The following is a 22,728-nucleotide window of genomic DNA, read 5'->3' on the forward strand; positions in this document are numbered from 1 at the left end:
TTTAGAGGAGCTTCAAAACGAAAACAAAGCTAATGATTTGTCTTTTCATCAATAACTAACAAATCATTATTCGACTTGAAATAAATTTTTGATTTTATGTTAAATCTAAATAATTTAAATATTAATATCTAATATTTCACGTTATTCTATAATCTAACTAAAATTTTAAAAATAATTATAGCAATATAGAAATTTAATAAAACTGAATATAGAATTTTTTCGTTGCGTCTATTTATCGTAACTTTTCGTTAAAAAAACTAATTTAATATTTAAAATTTATATTATTTTGTTTTTAATTATAATAATTTAAGAGAAAATTATATTTACTCATTACAACCATTAGTTAAATATTCTCAGTTAGGATCACTTTGTCATAATGATTTTTTTAATTGTAGCTTTACCATAATTCTTCATAAAAATCTTTCTATTTATAATACTTTAAACAATATTTTTTTTGCAAAGTTGCGTCTATTCTACATAATATTTTTTGTTACAAGTTTTCATTTTGATTGTTGTGTTTTTAGTAACAGTTTATGTTTAATTTATGTATTCAAACTATTTTATTACATTCAAGTGATTTCATAATATATAATTTTAAGTTTTTAATTTTATTTACTTTTTTCTAAAATACTTCCTCCGGGATATCGGGTGGGTTGAGTCCTAGTAATTAAAGTGTTAAAGACATGAATTAGCTTTCAAAAACTGGGTCAACAAGTTGACTAATTATTGTAAAATGTCAATGGTATATACATAACTCTACGCAACCAAGGAAAAGTCTTTAGATCGTGGTCCATTTAAAATATCTACTTGTTATTATCAATCACATGTCCACGAAAATATTCCTCATGTTTATTTTTATTTTTTTTCTTGTCAATAACATGTATTTTACTAAATTTAAATGTGAGTGATGATGCTATAAATAACAAGAACATAAATATCATACTATAAGCTATATAGAATTATAGACCGTAGTCGTTATGCGTTTGGAGTCTCACATGAAAACATAAACTATGTAAACACACAAAAAGAAATACAAATAAAAATTTTATGAACCTAATCAACTCAATGGTCAATTTGGTTTTCAGTTGGAAGTCATAAAAATTTATATATTTTTATATAAATGCATTACAATAATACCTTGATTATATTATGTAGGATGAATGTATAGTATAATACAAATTGAAATGCCAAGCCTACCAAGTACCAAACCATTTGGCAAAATTTTAAGACTTCATTAAACAAAGAAACAAACGGCGTGATTTAAAATAAAACATGCAATTTGTAATTGATTAAACCTTCAGTTTGTTTGTAACAAAGTCATATGTGATTTAAAATTTGCAACATGATTGATTAGATATAACTAATTTTTTGGATCTAGATTTACAGTTTTATAAGTTTTTAATTTAAATTTTTATTAGTCTCTGATGTAGATTCTAACAGTATGTGCTACTGTTGTTGGTTGCGTCATCACCAAATTGAAACAAGCATCGTAACAACAAAATGTCATTAACTAAGGGTTAAATGTAGATATTTTGTTAGTCTTGAAATAAGAATATTTTTTTTTTGTTAGCGTAATGATGATATCTCATAATTTCATTGTTCCACAATACATATGTTATATGTTGCCACACTTAATTAAATTCAGATCCTATAAAATTTATGCTATCAACTTTGCGTATAGATAAGTACTATTTACAAATTAAAATAAAACAGGTCGTTTGATGCTTTTAGAACCATACAACAACTAAACCGCATTTGTTCAATTCTTTGCAATTTGGAAAACAACCGCATTTGTACACGAGTGGCACATCAAACACATCAACTCTAAGATGAAACTTTGCTTGCATACCACATTATAGCCCTGTTGACCACATTATAGCCCTGTTGACCACATTATAGTCATAGATGACAATCTTAGAAGGAGTATACAACTATGTACCAATTATTTCCATTGACAACAAAGGTACGGTTCACATAAGCATCAATCTGAAGCAGTTCAAAACCTCCCTTGGATAAGAGACCAACATCGTGAAGATTAACATCGTTGGGAAAGGGAAGGGAAGAGACCGCATATCCCAAATTACCTACACCAAAAAAAACAAAAGAAAAAAAACTATTTAGTTTGCAAATAGAAATAATACTAATTCCGATTTAATTTAATAAATTGAGATAATTACCGTGACAAAATGAGCACGAGGGTTTTCAATTAATTCTCGAAGGGGCTGAGAGGCAGAGATAACCACATGCGAAAGTGGCGTTTGTTCTTAATTAAAAACTGAAAAACGTAAAATTAATTAGATTTAAAAAAAATAGAAAATAATAATAATAAATACTAAAAAACACTCACATGTTCTTCTTGTGACCAAATGATGCCAATTTACCGCATACTGTGTTTATTCATCGAGTCTTTTTCCAGCATTAGAAAGTACATAGGCTTGTAAAACATAAAAGCCAGCTGTGTGCAAGTCTTCTAACATAAAACGGTAGTCTCTGTTGCTTGAGATAAAAAGTAGGTAATCGGGAGGATTTTTGTCCAAAGCGTATTGCATGATAGCCTTAGTTAGTGCAATGTCGTCATCAAACCGACAAAACTTTGCTTGCATACCATAAATACTAGACATTTTTTGAAACATAAAACCGCATTTGTACACGAGTCACGCATTAAACACATCAACTCTAAGTCACACATTTGTATTATATGTTTGAATCGTTTGTTTGTGTGCTTCCCAAAAAAATGATTAGGTTTATTGACTTAAAAAAAGATTATAGTAGATGGCAGTAGATGCTATCCGAGTAATCGAACTACTTTAATTCTTTTAAATGACGAAGAAATCTACTTTGATATCATCTTATTTGTCGATAGTAAAAATTTGATAACTATTTGATTTTTCAAATGACGAAGAAATCTTTGTTAAAATTTAATAACTAGTATTAATTAAATTGTTTACAAGGCTTAGAAATCTTTCGCTTTATTACATTTTTGGGTTCACCCTCTTATTAACCACAATCTTTTTTATATATACTAGGTTTTGAACTCACGCGTAGCGTGGGTTTATTTGATATATTTTGATTAAAATTATATATGATTGATTATGGTAATAAAATATTATCTCATAAAAAATTAAAATTAGTACTAAGGAAAAAAATTAAATTTCAGATACACAATTTTTTTAAATATAAAAATCAGCTGTGTTAGAAAATCAAATCTGATAAAAAAATCATAAATTTAACTTGATGTCCAGGCGAGACAAATCAAACTGATGACCTCATATATCCTAAACCATTTTCTTTGACCACCAGAAAAACGAAACAATTTTATAATCATGAATTTAACTCGTTTTCATATTTAATTGATCGCTACCACCTATGTTTTTGTGTTTTTTATTCAATGTTTTCTTATTTTTCATATTCTTTCTTGTCATTTTTATTGTCAAATTTTGTGTTAATTGTCATCGTAACTTTTACCGTTTGGTTATTCGTTAAACTCTTTTTCTTCTTCTTCCTCGTCAACTTTTTCACATTCTTCCACTGAAAAACCTTTTTTTAGACTACCACACAACTTGTTAACCCATCAAACTCCAAGAACAAAATTATTTCTTTTCTCATAAAATTTGTGAAATTCATGATTACCAGCATAATCAACACATACACCCAATTATTGACAATTTTATCCATACTTGGTTTATAATATTTTAAAAACATAATAAAATATATTAATAATTATTTATTTAATATGAATCATATGATATATAGAAATATGAGTACTATAAGAACATATTAATTATAAATAAATAATATCAATTATATTATATCATCAAATAATATCAACCGTATCATATTATCAAATAACCATAATCGTATATAACAGTAATCGTTTGAACCGTAACCGTATTTAAACGTAACCGTTTGTTAAATGGTTCTGGTTAAGGTTACAAAAATTTCTAACCATAACCGATGGTTAATAAACCTTAACCGTGACAATCGTAACCATGGGCATGCCTATGTATAGCTAATAAAACATGTGTATTTGTCGTCCATCTTTCTTCTTTAAACCTCAAAATTTGACTCAAACATCAAATTAAGGTCTTGCGATGTCAATCCTTCTTCCTTAGACCCAAAAATAAAAAAATAATGAAAGAATATCAACTCATCTATAAAATCATACACAAAAATATGTTTTACAGCTCATAAGAAATAAAGAGCACAAATGTAGATAAATAAGATAATTTATGTTTTGCATCAATATTTATAATATTTTAAACTTTTAAAAGGTTTCGAAATATAAAATTTAAACCTTTTAAATTTTTTTAATATTTATAATATTTTAAACTTTTAAAATTTAAAACTTATAATATTTAAAAACTTTTTAAAAGCTAAGAAATATTGAAACTTTTAAATTTTTTAAATATTATAAAAAAAATTTTAAACTGTTTAAAGTTTTAATTGATCAAATAAAAAACCAGATCAAACCAAATAAAACTTTTAAACTTGGACGCCTGATAAATCAAGTTTTCCTGCTCATTCGTTGTTGGAAGCATATTAATCTTATTTATACTGGTTCTGAACCATTCTCTAAAAAATTTATAGCCGATGTGGGATATTGTGATTAGTTCTATGATTTTCATAAATTTAAAATTTTTTTTTCTAAAAATTCTGTAAATTTTAGAAAGTTAATAAATAACATGTCAAATCATGATAGGTTGTTTAAAATAATTCTTAATATAAAAAATTTTAGAAATTGTATAAAATGTTAATAAGTGATATGTCAAATTTGTATTGATTGTTGAAAATCTGGTGTAGACGGTGTTAGAAGCTCCTACTTTTTATTAGTATAGATGTATATATAAGGGGTTTCTTTTTTCCACACTTACCCACTTGCCTTTGTCTTGCTTAACATTTTGTCTTGTCGCTTACCACTATAAGTCTTATATATAGTAAGACGATAGGTTACGACTAAAATAACAGAAAAGATAGAGATGAACTTGTAACGATGTGATCAAGAAATTTCAACGTTGTTCTTTAGCATCAACGTTGGCCGGTGGGTCCACGATTTCGGCTCCAAACCTTAACAGTGTTTGTTGTTAAGACATTGCTGTTTACAAATATAAAGAGTTGAAGTTGAATATTTCTCGTCCAATTAGTCGACACTCACGATCCACGAACAACATTATTCTTTATTTTACCTAATTAATCGGATGCAGAACATTTTTCGTTTTTTTATGTGCGTGTGTTGCTATTTGTTAAAAAGAAAACTAACTAATATATTATTATAGTCGGAATCATATTTAGTCATACATATTCTTATTACTTTAACTTATTTGTTTTGTTCAATTGGATTGGCTGTTGACCTTTCAAGATTTCAGAGTTGCGTGCTTGTTTTTCCGATGGTTTGAAACATTGCTGCAAACAAATGTGTAAATAGAATATTGGGTTAGAATAATTGTAAAAAGATATAGTCTACTCCATATTATGTATTTTACCTTTTTTAGTCTCAAAACTCTTTAAACTGTACGTAGTTTGATTTAAAGTTTGGAATTTTAATTTTCCGTTAAATAAAAATAGGAGACTATTTTCAGTCTGAATTTTAGATTATCAATATATATACACTATATGTTTATCATATTATATAGCGCTATATGTATATCATAAAAAAATTGGTAATTATTTTAGCAATCATGTTCTCTGAACAACATATAAATAAAGGAGACTTGCATGTTTTTGTGATATATTTAATGGGCATAGTCAAAGGATATATACATATAGTTTGCATATATAGAAATCAACAGTTCCAAAAAAAAAAAAAAAGACATAAGAGCTTATAAGAAAAAATATCAAAGCAGAATAATGGAGAAGAAAGATTTCTTGAAGAGTACTGGTCATGGAGGAGAAGAGAACCATGAGGTGATGAGAAAGCTTGATTCGTCTCACGATGATTCTCATGAAGAGCACGAGCAAATTATAAGATCCAAGGTATAGTTTCCTGTTTGTATTTTAAAATAATTAGACGTCATTTATACATATGCATCAATCAATCCTTGGAATCACATACATGCATATTCCATAATTTTCTCACCTATATATGTTCTTGGTTAATCATTTGACCAAGAACATCTAGATCTTCGAATCAGTGAATATTAATTTGAATTCTAAGATTGGACTACACTAGATCTTCAAATCTATTGTTAGATCCGTCTTTTTCTGCTATTTTTTTATGAAAAGAATTACTTGTTGAACTTGAACCTGATGCAGAGATGCATCTTAATTGTTTTTTTTTTATATATAATTGACGTGAGGGCTGCATACAGTTTTCCAAATTAATTAGATCATGTTTATTTCCTTAAAATATGTATCATATAAATATATACCAGAGAATATGCTCATCTATATCAATTATGAACAACACAATAATTACGAAAAGGAAAGAAAGGCTATATGTATAAGGTTTTTAAGGCATACATATCATATTCATGGGAGACAATTAGCCAATCAATATAGTATTATGTTTATATATATGTTACCAATTTCGAGTAATCACATAGTATTATAAACGTATGATGAGATCAGTTGGACTCAACTAAAGTCGAAATGGAGGAGGCTAAAGAGGAAAATCGAAGGCTAAAGTCATCATTGAGTAAAATCAAGAAAGATTTTGACATCCTTCAAACACAATACAACCAATTAATGGTGCAACATGAAGAACCAAAAAAGTTCTCACCAAAAGGGCATCGTCAAGACAAAGACAGGGACAAAGACAAAGTTAATGAGCGCGAAGAACTTGTTTCGTTGAGCCTAGGTGGACGGTCAAAGTCACCGGTTCCAAGTGGTTCAAAGATGAATAAAGAAGAAAACAGTAAAAAAATTGTGGAGGTGGGTGATGAAGAAAAACTTAATGATTATGAAAAGGGTAGTGATCATGGGTTGAGGGTGGTGGCATTTGAATATAAGGATTTGAGTAACCCTAATGAGAAGTTTCAGATTGAACATAAGAAAGAAACGATATCGCTGGAGATTGGTGACACTAATAAGAGTACATCAGAGAATAATTTTGGGTTTAAGAATGATGAAGATGATCATGACGATCAAGAAGAGCTTTTGCCTCAAAACCTTGTTAAGAAAACTAGGGTTTCTGTGAGATCAAGATGTGAGACACCAACGGTTAGTACATTTTCTACACATCTTTAAACTAGTATATAATTTAACGTTAGTAATCAGATCTTGTTGAAAACATATCAAACTATCATTTGTACTTCTAAGCTTATAATTATTTTTCAAAAGGAAAAATATTAAAATAGTTTATGTTTTGAATGTATAATGAAATGAATAATTTAAATTCATAGCAATATACAGACTTTTCTTTAGTTATATGATCTATATAGCTTAGCGCTTGTTTTGATTACATATGTTTCTCACTTCAAATTATTATGATAAAACATTTTTCGCAAGAAATCAAATCTTTGTATTTATTTTCTTGAGTTGGTGCTTATGCAGATGAATGATGGATGTCAATGGAGGAAATATGGTCAGAAAATAGCAAAAGGAAATCCATGTCCTCGAGCTTACTATCGTTGTACCATTGCAGCTTCTTGTCCCGTAAGAAAACAGGTAACTTAATAATTCCGATTAATTTTTATGCAGAGAAAACATATATGTTAGCACAAGAATCTAATCCTTTATATAGGTGCAAAGATGTTCAGAAGATATGTCTATCCTTATCTCAACATACGAAGGAACACATAACCACCCACTTCCCATGTCAGCAACCGCAATGGCCTCTGCCACTTCAGCTGCCGCCTCCATGCTGCTCTCGGGCGCCTCCTCCTCCTCCTCGGTCGCCGCAGCTGATCTTCATGGCCTTAACTTCTCTCTCTCCGGCAACATCACTCCAAAATCTAAATCACCTTTCCTCCAAACCTCTTCATCTTCCCCTTCCTCTTCAGGCCATCCCACCATCACACTTGACCTCACATCCTCCTCCTCATCACAGCAACCGTTCATATCTATGCTCAATCGATTCAATTCTCCTACTGGCAATGTCTCAAGATCGAATAGTTATCCTTCAACCAATCTTAACTTCTCAAACAACACCAATACATTGCAGAATTGGAGTGCTGGTGGTGGTATTCTCAGTAGTCAATACCGTGCACCTTACGGCAACATTAGCACCCATCAGCAACTACCTTACCAAAGCATCATTCACACCCGAACCGCCGGGTCATCTTTTGATCCATTTGGAAGGTCATCCTCATCGTCATCTTCATCCCATCCTACACAAACCAATCATGATCACATAGGAATCAAGAACATTATGACTCATCAAGTGCCATCTTTACCAGCAGAAACAATAAAGGCGATCACGACAGATCCAAGTTTTCAGTCGGCTTTAGCAACTGCTCTATCGTCCATCATAGGCGGCGGTGACTTAAAGATTGATCATAAAGTGACTAGAAACGATGCCGAGAAGAGCCCTTAAAGGAAGTGCTATGTATTTCCCAGTACCTTGATACATGGGTTTAGTCTTTTACTAGTTTCCTAGTGTTATTTAAACATTTGTATAAGTTGTCGTTGGAGTTTTATGCAACTAATGTGTACATATGAAACTTTAGAACGAATAAATACAACTTGGAAAACCTTTAGAGAATGAAGGTGGAAGCATCTGAAAAAAAAAAAAAAAAAAAAAAAAAGAAGGTGGAAGCATCTGTATAGCTCATGAGTCTCGAAATTAATTAAGATTCGAACTCCAAACTATGGAAAGAAAAAGTGGATTCCAAAAGGCTTCAATTTTTTTTTTTTAAATGGTATACGCTATCGTGTTCTTATGTGCTATATAAGCTTGGTCACATCAATTTATGGATTGTTGTATCAACCTATAGTCTATCGTTTATAGTTAACAGTTTCGTATGGATCAATTTTCACATTCTTTTGATACCTATTTCTTGCCATGCTACGTACATGCCTGGTCCATAAAGGGCTGTTAATGGGCCGAATCGGCCGGAGCCGTTATGTTATCATCGACGTTTTGCTGACCGCCTTCTTCAGTTAGCTAATTTGTTCGCACTTAAATATTCATATTGGATCTTCACGCTTCGGATGATTGATGATATATGTACCCAAGACTGAAGAACCGGACTTGTTCTATCGTTACTTCAAAGGTGTTTGGCCTAAATTATAAATGTTTTTGTCTTTCGATGATTGACCACAAACTGTTTTCCATTGTTTCTAATAAATTTGTAATATACTATGTGTTGATGAAAAGACTAAAAACAATTCTGAAAAAAAAAAAAAAAAAAACTAAAACACTCATTCATTTGGTAGTTGATTAATGAATCCTCGTCACAATCATATCCACATACAAGTCAAATGCGTATTCCTTGATTATAGTGCACGGAAATCTTTTCCAAATAATATAATAATAAATATTACATAGGACAAAATAAAATAGTATGTTTTAAGTTATTATTATGAATTGGATTTTCAAACAAAAAGCATAAAGTCATAATCTAAGAGTGGTCCATCCGGCTTTTCCAGTTTTATTTTTATTTGTAATTTGTAACTTCGACGGGAAAGATTAGATAGACGGGGGCAAAAGAGTGGTCCATGCAAAATTATACTGGAACATAATTTGTTAGTTTGTGAGTGGAGGAGAGAAGAGTTTAAAATATTGACTGGAACGCTATTTGTTTACTTGTGATATCTTCTATATAGCTAATGCAACATACATTTCTAAGAGAATGTGGACCTTTTGATTTGGTCACCATAAAGAGAAAGACATAAGAAACGATTGTAGCTTTTCTTTTCCAGAAGTTACATGTTTTATGTAAATTATTTGGATTTTCTGAAAATAGTACAAGACTCCAAATTGAAGAAAACAATAAAGAATAGACCCCAATCTTAACGAATTCACACCTGAAATTAGGTAAAGTATTATTATCTCTAATTATGTACGTTCGTTTGTTTGCTTTTATAATTCTCACCGTATCATTATTATTAATATTCATCTTCTATAATTAAAAACAATGTGAACTAAATTATTTTTAATAAGCTTTGGAATATACAACCATTATCTTGTATTCTAAAACTTGCTAAAATAATTTAAACTAACACAAACATTTACTCAGATTACAAAGTCAAAATGATACTAGAACATTTTGTGAACATAATACAAAATTATTTAAAAGCCTTTTCAAAAATCTAGAAGGTTGATTTCAAATAACATTATATGGTTAAATTATAAGTATGGGTCTGATTACCACAAAGTAGAAATTTGATTTAGTTTTCTGTTAATTCTTCTGAACCCACCAGTAAAGAAGAAGTATTGTTTATATTTGTTACCAAAGCCAACAAATAGTAAAGGAAACTTTTCTCTATTTTACTAAAATAGATTCCTCAAAAACGAACCTTGAATTTTTGATTTTTTTATATTAACTTAACGTCAATGATTGCTTGGTTGTAAAATCATGAACGTACGTAACATGGGCCTACACAACCCATTATACCAATAACTCGATATACTCGATGTTTTGGTGTTAGTTGGTACTTGGTACAATATTCTAACATAATCTACTCGTGTTATGAAATTGATAAATGGTATTTAAATTTCATATGTTACGGAAAAAAATAATATACTCCTAACAACAAAATTAGTAAAACTAAACCAACGTTCTAAATGATTAAAAAATTAAAGATTTCAAGTCTCCAAACGTAGCAGCGTGTAGGCTCTATATAATCTATATGAAATGAAACATCTTACATCTCTATCATTATTATTAATTATTTAAAGAGGGTTCTCTCTATACATTGTTATTTAAGGAGATTTTACTCGGAAATTAAGTTATTAAAATGATAAACCATTGTTGACAATAAAGTAAGAAAATAATATATTTGTCTGTTTAGAATATCGTTTTCACTGTGATAGATAGTTATGATAACGTAAGTGTGTAGTTAAATAACGTCCAAATTAAACATGCTTACAACTAATTAATGAGGATAACCAAATAATTAAATAGTATACTGTAATTCTAGCTAGGTTTTAAGAAGATCCCATACTAGGTTTCATAAAACTAATTAATTCGATGCGTATGTTAAAGATGTCTGTGTAATGTTGAAGATGATCATATGATATGAAAACAATGTTTAAATGTTAGGAATGAATGAATGATTTCCAGAGTAATTCTTCTCACTCTAATTTAGCAGTGAGAAGTTTCCCACCTAAGCTATTTCCCTATTTTATGTTTTTCTAAAATCTGTATGACATTTTATGTCATGGGTGTATTAAATCTTTATATAGATATATATCTATTATGAAAAAAGTTTCACACCAAACAAAAAATTTCTTTGATTAAAATTTTTTTCCCCACCCAATTTTTTTCTCTGTTTTTCCCTTTCTTATTCTACCATTCAGATCCGTTATTCTTCTACTATGATTACATGCCAACTGCCAAGTCTATTTGATAACGAAGTGGTGCGTAGTCTAATACTTAGGACTGGACATAAAAACCGTACTTGAATACCCAACCCAGAACCCGACCCGAAAAACCGGGTTCGGATTGGGTATGAATTTGGCTATAAAACTCTATTGGGTTCTATTTTCTAATACCCGTGAGTTCGGGTTAAGGTCGGGTAATATCCGGTACCCGTTTGGGTACCCATTAAACCCGAACATATAAACATATTTATAATATCTATCATTAATATAATGCACTTACCCCAAAATTATGATTATAATTTTGAATATTTCATTTAGTTTTATACCTAAATATCAAAAATAATCAAAATATCTAAAATATTTTGTTATGTAAGTCAAAATTTAACTAAATTTATTTAAATTTAATTATATTTCTTCGGGTACCCGGTAGTTCGGATACTAATCAGGTTCTAAAATTTGTAACCCAAACCGACCCGAACCCGATAGTACCCAAACCGAACCGAACCCATATATCTAAAAATATTCAATGGGTTCTATTTTTGTAAACCCGTTTACCCGAACCCGAATAGGTAATACCCGAACCCGAACGGGTTACCCGAATGCCCAGCCCTACTAATAGTCACTCTAATGGCGCAACTTTTTAGGGGAAAAAATGTCCTCTGAAAATCAGTAAAACAAATTTGCCTTTTTCAAAAAAATTTACTGTAACGTATTACATTTTCAGGAGACTTAACTATTCATATTTTTTCGTTAAAATAACTTTTATTAATGCAAAATAGTTTCATACAAAGAGTTCTGTAGCCAGATAGGTGGCTTTGAAGAATCAGAATAAAAAATACAGTTTATGCTTCTAAAGTGGGCAAGATTATGAGCTGCCTGATTGTTGTGTCGATTTGTGTAACTAAAGATAACTTCTGTAAATTTTGATGACCAGAATTGGATATCCCGGTAATCAAAAAACATATAGTATAAATAAAGAAAATTCACACAAGTTACTTACCTTTTATTATATAAAATAAAAGAGCAATCGTCATTGTAATTTTCTTAGAAATTTAATACAGAGATAATGTAACCATCCAAACACCGAATGTAATATTAGTGGCCCCATTTCACCATTACAACTTCTTTCTTTTCTTACGACAGGATCACATCTCTATATATATTCAGCCAAAGATACCAAACAACGTCAAGTCTCACATACTACTACAAAAAAAAAAACAAAACAAAAAAAATATATATATATAGTACCAACGTCGCTTTAATCTGTTTGATGGCGTCGATTCAATTTGCATCCCATTTTCTGGGCACAAACCCTAAAAAGTACAATCCTAGTCCAATCTTCCAAAGCTACTCTCTAACCTCATCCACCAAATTATCATCCTCTCATCGCCAGGTTTGTTTGTCTTTTTTTATTTTTTACTTTTTACAACTACCAGTACCAGCCACTCTCCGTTTACATTTTCTTTGTCTTATTACGTGTTAACAATTATAATAACCCATTTTGCGAAAGCAGAGGTTCTTACTCTGTTCATTCTCTATGAACGGATGTGAGGCTGACCATAAAGTGCCACTCGGCACGGTAGAAACAAGGACTCTCCTAATAGTTCCGTCTCCCGCAGCCGCGACGGAGAGGCTGATAAAAGCCGTCTCTGACCTCAAATCTCAACCGCCGTCGTTCTCCTCCGGCATTGTCCGGTTTCAGGTACGTCATAATTTCTTGAGTTTATATTTGTGCCGATCCAAAAAATTCACAAACAAAGAGCTTAATAGGCTACGTGGAGCTCTTACATTGGTTTGTGTGATTTTGTTTCATTCTCTTGTTTGTCGGTTGCATAATCATTGATTAATAATCTTTTTTTTGGTTTTCATCGACTAATATACCTTTTTTTTGATATATTATTATTAGATTTATTAAAAATCAGTACCTATGATACGGAAAGGAGTCAGGTTTTATTTATTTGCATCATCGGCTCTTACATTTGTTTTTTATCTAGGCAAATAAATTATTGTATTTAGATTTAGAAAAATACCAAAGAAAATACAGTAAATTTGTTATCAATAATATTATATTCATGGATTTACCTGTTCATAAAAATCATTTTGGTAAATACTTATTATTTCATCATGTAAGAAAGTTATATTTTAAAATTGTTATCAATAAATTTCACAATTTTGTATTTATTTCAGGGGTTTGAACTAGAATGATATTTGACTTTCTAAGATAAAGAAAAAAAATGACTCTCTCCCGCGCAAAAAAAAGCCCTATTTTGTTTTTATAGACCTTAATCTTGTGAGTGAAGGTACCAATTGAGGAGCAAATCGGAGCAATCGATTGGCTTCATGCGCAGAACGAGGCTCTTCCTCGCAGTTTCTTTTCCCGCCGTAGCGACGCTGGCCGTCCTGATCTTCTTCAAGACTTCTCCAGTGACAATGGATCATCTGACCGGAACCCGGTTAGTGTTGCTGGAATCGGGTCTTCTGTATATTTCCGCGATCTTGATCCCTTTTCTCACGATGACTGGAGATCGATCCGAAGGTACGTACACCGAGAATTCTTGATCTTGATCCCAAAGTTTGATTCTTTCTGCTGATTTCCCCTGTTTTTGAAGGTTTTTGTCTTCGAAGTCTCCTCTGATTCGTGCGTATGGAGGTCTTCGATTTGATCCCAAAGGAAAGATTGCTGTTGAATGGGAACACTTTGGCTCGTTTTACTTTACAGTGCCTCAGGTACTATAGTTTGATTCCTTTATAAAAGAAGTTTTGTAACCATGGACCTATAATTGACTTTGTTTGGTTGATGATATACGCATAGGTCGAGTTTGATGAGTTTGGGGGAAACTCAATGCTGGCTGCAACTGTTGCTTGGGACAATGAGCTCTCTTGGACACTTGAAAATGCCATTGAAGCACTTCAAGAAACTATGCTTCAGGTTCACTATTGTTGAAATTTGCTTTGTACTTGTTCACTACTTGTTAAAATCAGCTAAATGTTTTTTACGATACTTGGTGTTATCAGGTTTCTTCTGTTATAATGAGATTACGGCGAGAATCTTTAGGAGTATCTGTTGTTAGCAAGAACCATGTGCCAAGTGAAGGAGCCTACGACCCTGCTGTTAGTAATGCTCTGGAGATTATAAAGGATAAAAATTCACCCCTAAGCAAGGTACTCTAGGAACCATATCTTCCTTTGTTTTCTATACATTTTAGGGGTTTCATTGAGCTGATGTTATTGGTCCTGCGTTCAGATTGTGCTTGCACGTAGCAGCAGAGTCATTACGGATACCGACATTGATCCTATCGCTTGGTTAGCACGGTTGCAGGTGTTCTTTTCTTCCTCTCAAATTTTTAGTTATAGAAATTCTTTAAGTGTTGAAATCTCAGTCTAATTGTTGATATGATAGTGTGAAGGACAAGACGCATACCAATTCTGTCTTCAACCACCTGGTGCACCAGCATTCATAGGGAACACGGTATGGTTAATTGTTCTACTTTGTTATATAGCTAGCTAAAGTTGTTGGTACACTCTGTTGTTTAGCTGCTATGCCTATGATAATGTTGGTGAGAAAGATGTGAAAATCAAGTGTTGGTTGGTTCTGACATACATATGAATGGAACAGCCTGAGAGACTCTTCCATAGAAAACATCTAGGTGTCTGCAGCGAGGCTTTGGCTGCCACCAGGCCTAGAGGCGATTCAATGGTTCGTGAAATGGAGATTGAGCGCGACTTACTAACCAGGTCACTTTTTGAAAAAAAAAAAATTGCTTTGAACACTTACTGCAAGATGCATGTTTAGAAACTTGCATGTAAGTGTATTTATATTATTTGCAATTACTTTTGCAGTGCAAAAGACGATCTTGAGTTTTCTATTGTGCGAGAAAATATAAGAGAAAAGCTAAAAGTAAGTTCAATCTTATTAGCTAGTTCAATCTTATTGGCTTAGTCTTTAGTTGTAATTGTTTGTTTCATGTAACAAATTAGCTTGCTTTGGCATAATCTTAGTGTCTATGATCTACATAATCTTAGTGTCTATGATCTTATTGGCTTAGTCTTTAATTATATTTTGCAGACCATATGTGACAGAGTAGTTGTTGAACCTCAGAAATCTGTGAGAAAACTTGCAAGAGTACAGCATCTATATTCTCAACTGGCAGGAGAACTAAGAAAAGAAGATGATGAGGTTTGATGACAGTTATACGTTGATTTTAACATCTCATGATCATCTGAATCACTTGATTTGTTCTGCAAGTTTTTTTTACTTATAGAAATTAGTGTCTTTTCACTCAAAAATCTGTTTATTCTCTTACCTCAAAATATTTTCTGTCTATATTCAGTTTGGCATCTTGGCTGCTTTGCATCCGACGCCAGCTGTTTGCGGATGTCCAGTAGAGGAAGCAAGGCTTTTGATTGAACAAATTGGTATACTATGCTTTGATTCTTCTGCCTTTTTCAATTTCTTAACTCTAAAGTCTTACCGGAAAAAGAACTTTGTCTGCTGAAGAAGCCATCTCCTAATAAGTGCTTCTATTTGATAGGATTGATACTGAGGTTTCAGATTTGATACATATTATTCTTTTTGTTTTGTGTTCTAGAGTCATTTGATAGAGGAATGTATGCTGGACCTATTGGCTTCTTTGGTGGTGGAGAGAGTGAATTTGCTGTAGGCATAAGATCTGCTTTAGTCGAAAAGGCGAGTTTTTTTTTTACTTATAACATTCTTTTTCCAGTGTAGCAAATTGGTCATTTACTGTTTAAGTCATTGCAGCTATATGATATTTTTTGTGTGTTCCCAGGGTCTTGGAGCATTGATCTATGCTGGAACAGGCATAGTTTCAGGAAGCAATCCATCCTCGGAGTGGAACGAGCTTGAGCTTAAGATCTCTCAGGTGAAAAAGTTTTGTTGTTATAACACACCCGATGCTAATTTTCCATATCTTTATGAAATCAGATTCTTATGTGTTTCTTGCAGTTCACCAAGTCACTTGAACATGAGCCAGCTTTGTATCCAATCAACTAAAGGAAAGGGAAGTTGAGATTATTTAGCAAACTATATCTCTAATTAAATTTGCTTTTGTGTATGGTGTGTATGTATGTTGTAAATAGAAGTAACACTAATGGTGCTGCATTAATTTAAATCTTCTTTCAGCTAAGAAGCAAACTTACGTACGTTATGATCCAAAGCTGACGTATATTTTCACCTTGGCACCTTGTTAGAATTAATATAACGACAAAAAGATAACAACAATTAAGGCTCCAAAAACTAATCTTTGTTATTCAGCAACGAACGAACGTTATAAAATTACCGATGTCCTAACTAATGAGTTTTCAGAAAAAGCTATAGTTTGGGCTAATCCAATCAAAAAGGAATTTGATTCTTATGGCTTTATCAACTAAGAAAAGGTATATATTTTGTGGTTCCCGTGATAATCAAAACCGTAATCCGAAAAGGCATTTTTCCCACTTTTTCCTATACGAGAAGGTTATTTTTGCAAGTTGTTCTATTGACATGTGAAGCTTTTTCTAACTCTGTTTTCTATTTACAGACGAGTTACCGAGTACGACCCATGACACTATAACTTTTAAAAATTTTGCTCAGTTAATAAACTAATAACTTAGTACGTGTACGTTGATGACAAAAAAACAAAAAAAAAAACAAAAATAAGTTCGTTTCTTTATAGTTCATATCGTTTTATGAAAAGATAAAAGGATATATTCGTTTTGAGAATGTTACATAACTCATTACTCACTGCAACAGATAATTAATCGGCTATCCGAGCTCATATGTAGTGCGTTTGTTGACAAATCAAAATAGAAGGAACACACATTTACTCTAGTCCTTATTTCGATAAAGCCGAGTCTTTTTAGTCAAGTAATATCATTCTAACCGAACACTTGTGTTTTGGTATAATGTCCAATTAACGTTTTTGTCCTCACCAGTGATGGAATCTTTCTCATTGACAACTAAATATATACACACATTCACACATACTTAGAGCACATTACACACATTTAGTGTGAGCAAAAGTAGAGCGAGAAAAACATAGCAATGAAGGTTGAGAAGACAGATAAGAACATTACAGACGGTGATGAGTCTAAGATCATCTACAGAGGGTGGAAAGTCATGCCTTTCATCATTGGTATTACTTCCATTTTTATATACTTAAAATTTGAAACTTGTAACGAACAAGAAACTGATGGAAGAAACAGAGGAGATCATAAACAGAGTAGCTTAATCCTCTGTTTCTTGATTTTTTTTTTTTAAGGAAATGAGACATTTGAGAAGTTGGGGATAGTTGGGAGTTCATCGAATTTGGTTGTATACTTAACAACGGTTTTTAACATGAAGAGCATCACGGCGGCGAAGGTCGTCAACATCTATGGCGGCACAAGCAACTTCGGCACCATCATCGCCGCTTTCCTCTGTGACTCCTACTTTGGCCGCTTCAAAACCCTATCTTTTGCCATGATCGCTTGCTTCCTCGTAACACCAAGACCAATTCATCAAATTTCTCAGTTTAAATGTTCACTGACCTTGCTGTTTGTGTCTGAAAAGTAAAGGATCTTTTGTTTTTTTTTTTTGTTTTTTAAAAGGGTTCGGTGGCGATGGATCTAACGGCTGTGATTCATAAGCTGCATCCTGCTAAATGCGCTAAGGAAATAGGAAGCGTGTGCAATGGGCCATCCATGGGACAAATCATGTTTCTCGCCGGAGCAATGGTTTTGCTGGTGATCGGAGCCGGTGGGATAAGACCGTGCAATCTTCCGTTTGGTGCTGATCAGTTCGATCCGAAGACAAAAGAAGGGAAACAAGGGATTGATAGTTTCTTCAATTGGTATTTCTTCACCTTCACGTTTGCTCAAATTGTGTCGTTAACGCTCATCGTCTATGTTCAGTCAAATATGAGCTGGAACATTGGTTTAGCCCTCCCAGCTATTCTAATGTTACTTGGTTGCATCATATTCTTCGCCGGTTCTAAGCTCTATGTCAAGGTTAAACCTAGTGGCAGTCCCATTCACAGCATAACGCGTGTCCTTGTTGTTGCGGTCAAGAAGAGGCGTTTAAACACCGTTGGGGCCAACGAGCTTTATAACTACATCGCAAAGGATTATAAGAACTCGAAACTGAGCCATTCAGAGCAGTTCAGGTACTAATTCCCTACCCTTTTCTCCTAGTTCTTTGTGGAACAAATTTGAAATTTTTTAGGGTTTTCTTAATTTGCAGGTTTCTTGACAAATCGGCAATCCAAACGCAAGACGACAAGCTAAACAAAGATGGGTCGCCAGCCAATCCATGGAAACTATGCAGTATGCAGCAAGTGGAGGAAGTGAAATGTGTGATCCGAGTGCTTCCGGTTTGGCTCTCGGCCGCCTTATTTTACCTAGCTTACATTCAACAAACGACCTACACAGTCTTTCAGTCTCTTCAATCCGATAGACGCCTCAGTTCAGGAAGTTTTCAGATCCCAGGAGCAACTTATACCGTCTTCTTAATGCTTGGAATGACAATATTCATACCTATCTATGACCGTGTCCTTGTACCTTTCCTTAGAAAGTATACAGGCAGAGACGGCGGTATCACACAACTGCAGAGAGTTGGAGCAGGAATATTTATATGCATCATAAGTATGATGGTGTCTGCAATTGTAGAACAATACAGAAGAAAGGTAGCTCTCACAAGGCCGACACTAGGGTTTATCCCGAGAAAAGGCGCAATCTCTTCCATGTCTGGTATGTGGCTGATTCCTCAGCTAGTGCTAATGGGTATTGGGGACGCCCTTGCTGGAGTTGGACAAATGGAGTTCTACTACAAACAGTTTCCAGAGAACATGAGAAGTTTCGCTGGTTCTCTGTATTTTTGTGGAATTGGACTGGCGAGTTACCTCAGCACCTTTTTGTTATCAGCAGTGCATGATACCACAGAAGGGTTTTCGAGAGGAAATTGGCTTCCGGAAGATCTAAACAAGGGGAGATTAGAGTACTACTACTACTTGGTTGCTGGTATCATGACTCTAAACTTTGCCTATTTCTTGGTAGTCTCACATTGGTACCGTTACAAAGATGTTGTGACCAAGGACAAGGACATGGACAAGTCTTCTGATGAGTTTGATAAGGTTTCAGTGTAATAAAGATTTTTACTTTTGACCCTTTGGTTTAGGGCTTTGAGTTGGCTTTGAGACAATAAATACACAACCTTTGAATAAGAACATTACATACAAATACAACCCAAAATGTTTATATATGTGAAGGACCATAGCTTTTGTAAAATCCCCATCCATCGAAGAACAAGCCCGGAAAATTCCCACTTCATAAAAGGGAAAAAACGGAGTATTGCTCTGTTTTTGGTGATAACGAATAAAATCAAACAGGAACAGTTTGTCCAGTGAGAGCGTCATGAAGGTGTAATGACCCATCTTTCATCAAGTTAAGGCTTAAGCTTTTGAACCTCTCTCTTGAATATTGCCTTGACGCCTTTCTCCAATCAGTTCCAGCTTTCATCATCACCACAAACTCATCATAGTTTATACGCCCGTCCTGTAAAACAAACAACACCAACAGTCCAACTCAGAAACAGAGTGATTTATCTGTTCACTTCAAAATCTTAACTGTTAGGCCTTAAGGAGGATTTGTTCAGAGATTTCAAAGAACCTTGTCGGTGTCAACTTCACGCATGATGTCGTTTAGAACACTAATGTCTGGTTCACCTAACTCGTCAGCTAAAGCTTCCCGTAGCTCATCAAGTTCAATGTATGTACTTCCATCTTTGTCAAAGAACATAAAAGCTAGTTTGAAAAGTTCATCATTTTCTATCTTCTGCAAGTGAATTATCACAGCTACAAACTCTCCATAATCCAGAACCCCATTCCCATCAACATCCGCCTGCGTCAAAGCCATATAGAGATTTCAGCTATGTTTGTTTATCAGAGAAGATCACTGAATTGGTATTTTATCAGAGAAGATCACTGAATTGGTATTTTATCAGAGAAGGATAATGCCTAAAAATAAATTACCACTTCCATCAACATTTTGATCTCTGGTTCACCAAGTTGTGAACCGACCTTCTGAAGTCCAGCTTTGAGTTCCTCGTAAGTTATTTTACCATCCTTATCATCATCCATTAGTGAGAACATGTTCTTAATCACTTCAACCTCTTGAATAGACATGTGCTCCGCGATCACCTGGAAGCATCAAAAGAGACGACAAAGATCAAAACCAAATATAGACTCGAGCAATAAACTGTCTACAAATTTCAGCAGGAAAGTAAAAAGAAAAAAACTTACACGAAGTACTTTCTTTTTGAATCTATTCATCATAGAGAACTGCTTTAACCTCGATCTAACTATATCCCCTAATGGAACATTGGGAGCTTTCTTTGCATTCTGTATCCAAGGGTGAGCTGAAAGATGAGAGAGAAAAAAAAAAAGAAGAAGCAAAAATCGTTAGTAAGGATGTTGAAGAATTAAGATAACTAACCTTAAAAAACAGTGACACAAAACGCAGGAGCTTTACCTAACACTTGCTGAGCAGTTAACCGTTTAGTCGGGTCAGGATCCAACATCTGCCTCACAAGGCTTTTAGCGCTCTCTGATATCTGAGGCCAAGGGTCTCTCTTAAAGTCAAGAACTCCCCGCAAGATCGCAAGAGCAACACCTTGTTCAGTCTCTGTCAACAGAAACCACAATCCCACCACTTTAGTTAACCACAATATAGGCGACAAAATTACACAGCTGCTAGAAGGAAATAAAAAGAAGAAGCTAACCAGCCCAAAAAGGAGGAACACCACAGAGCAAGATGTAGATGATAACTCCTGCACTCCACACATCAACCCCAGGTCCATAATCTCTCTTCAACACTTCTGGAGCCATATAATATGGACTTCCTACAATCTCTGTAAACTTATCTCCTGCAATAAAGCAACGGAGATGAAACAGGATATTCTAAAATTAGAATCCTCCACTATGAGTATAAATACATATCAACGGAACCATAAAAATTGGATCTTTACCAGGTTTGAAAAACACAGACAAGCCAAAATCAATAGCCTTTAATGGAGAATTCTCCTTCTTGTTAGCAAACAAGAAATTCTCAGGCTTCAAATCTCGATGCATAACTCCATTAGAGTGACACATCATCACAACCTCAGCGATCGTTCTCGCCACAGCAGCAGCAGCACGCTCCGTGTAATGACCTCTAGCAACGATCCTATCAAAAAGCTCACCTCCTTCACAAAGCTCCATAACCAGATGCACGTTCTCGCTATCCTCATAACTCGCCTTAAGCTTCACCACGTTCGGGTGCTCAGGTAAAGTAGACATAATCGCGACCTCGCGACGAACGTCTTCGATATCAACGGCAGTTCGGAGCTTCCGCTTCGAAATAGATTTGCAAGCTAGAGCTTCGTGGGTCTCACGGTCAGTACAGAGGTAAGTGATTCCGAATTCGCCGCGACCCAATTCTCGACCTAAGATGTATTTGTCGGTGATCTGGTGGCTCATAGGGGTTACGTCTTTGAGAACACGTATTGGAGCAGGGGATCTGACGAAATCTCCGGCGAATGGGTTTAATTTCCGATCTCGGTTGGGTTTTTTGGGTTTCGGAGATGGTTTTGATTCTTTTGAGTCAGGCCTTACACAGGCGTTACAGTTACCCATGGCTGAGTTAAAGAGACTCAGCAACTTGGGGGTGGAGGAGAAAGAGGAATAAGGAAGAAGAAGAAGAAGCTAGATAGAAGAGGGAAAAAGCTTATCTCTTTGGGTAGTATCGACGCCGGAGGAGTTATTTTCCGGCGAATTGGATGAGTTAATGTAGGGGGAAAGGAGAGAAAACGCGGGTTCAGGTGAAGAAAAGTCGGACCTTTCGAAATTTCGGATTTTGGTTTGTTTCAATTAAATAAATAAATAAAAAAGGTGTCTTTGATTTTGTGTATAATACAGAGTATGATAGTAAAATGCATTTTAATATTAATTAGCGTATAACTTGAGGTATTATTATTCGCATTATTCTAACCATTTCACCATCTTCTTATAAAGTTATAAACTATATTTTTTTGTTTTATTTTTTTTTATTTCTTCTAGCTGGAGATTTTGGTCCAAGCCTGCGACTCACAGAAATTAAGAATTGACTATCTTCGAGGGTTGGACTCATCGGATATTTTAATCTTGCATTTCAATGGCACAAGAAAAACAAGAGAAATAATTATGGGTAATCTATATGATCTTTCTAAAGTTAATAGTGACCATATATACTGCATATCCTGTGTTGTGATGATTAAAAGCTATCAAAATGCAAATGGTAACCGACAACAATAGTTT

General features: G+C 33.7%; 4 protein-coding genes across 4 annotated transcripts; 3 read left to right on the forward strand and 1 right to left on the reverse strand.

The window, feature by feature from the left end:
• Window positions 1-5,725: 5,725 nt before the first annotated feature.
• Window positions 5,726-8,638, forward strand: LOC104740584 (putative WRKY transcription factor 61). The gene is made up of 4 exons (XM_010461231.3): window positions 5,726-5,970; window positions 6,565-7,155; window positions 7,489-7,602; window positions 7,679-8,638. Exons 1-4 carry the CDS (start codon window positions 5,845-5,847, stop codon window positions 8,468-8,470), a joined length of 1,623 nt encoding a protein of 540 aa, XP_010459533.1. The 5' UTR covers window positions 5,726-5,844; the 3' UTR covers window positions 8,471-8,638.
• A 3,972-nt stretch (window positions 8,639-12,610) lies between these two features.
• LOC104740585 (isochorismate synthase 2, chloroplastic) lies at window positions 12,611-16,569 on the forward strand. The gene is made up of 15 exons (XM_010461232.3): window positions 12,611-12,815; window positions 12,936-13,124; window positions 13,723-13,958; window positions 14,032-14,149; window positions 14,235-14,351; window positions 14,438-14,584; window positions 14,667-14,741; window positions 14,823-14,891; window positions 15,039-15,157; window positions 15,263-15,320; window positions 15,489-15,599; window positions 15,754-15,838; window positions 16,012-16,109; window positions 16,213-16,305; window positions 16,389-16,569. Exons 1-15 carry the CDS (start codon window positions 12,693-12,695, stop codon window positions 16,434-16,436), a joined length of 1,686 nt encoding a protein of 561 aa, XP_010459534.2. The 5' UTR covers window positions 12,611-12,692; the 3' UTR covers window positions 16,437-16,569.
• Window positions 16,570-17,180: 611 nt separating this feature from the next.
• On the forward strand, window positions 17,181-19,620 carry LOC104740588 (protein NRT1/ PTR FAMILY 2.9). Its single transcript, XM_010461234.3, has 4 exons — window positions 17,181-17,556; window positions 17,683-17,900; window positions 18,011-18,564; window positions 18,642-19,620. Exons 1-4 carry the CDS (start codon window positions 17,466-17,468, stop codon window positions 19,540-19,542), a joined length of 1,764 nt encoding a protein of 587 aa, XP_010459536.2. The 5' UTR covers window positions 17,181-17,465; the 3' UTR covers window positions 19,543-19,620.
• Window positions 19,589-22,348, reverse strand: LOC104740586 (calcium-dependent protein kinase 10). Its single transcript, XM_010461233.3, has 7 exons — window positions 21,423-22,348; window positions 21,177-21,320; window positions 20,927-21,079; window positions 20,698-20,813; window positions 20,428-20,595; window positions 20,066-20,296; window positions 19,589-19,951 (listed from the first exon to the last, which is right to left on the reverse strand). Exons 1-7 carry the CDS (start codon window positions 22,066-22,068, stop codon window positions 19,778-19,780), a joined length of 1,632 nt encoding a protein of 543 aa, XP_010459535.1. The 5' UTR covers window positions 22,069-22,348; the 3' UTR covers window positions 19,589-19,777.
• Between the last annotated feature and the right edge of the window lie 380 nt (window positions 22,349-22,728).

This window comes from Camelina sativa, chromosome 14, assembly GCF_030686135.1.
Source record: "Camelina sativa cultivar CO46 ecotype springtype chromosome 14, ASM3068613v1".
Lineage (NCBI taxonomy): Eukaryota > Viridiplantae > Streptophyta > Magnoliopsida > Brassicales > Brassicaceae > Camelina > Camelina sativa.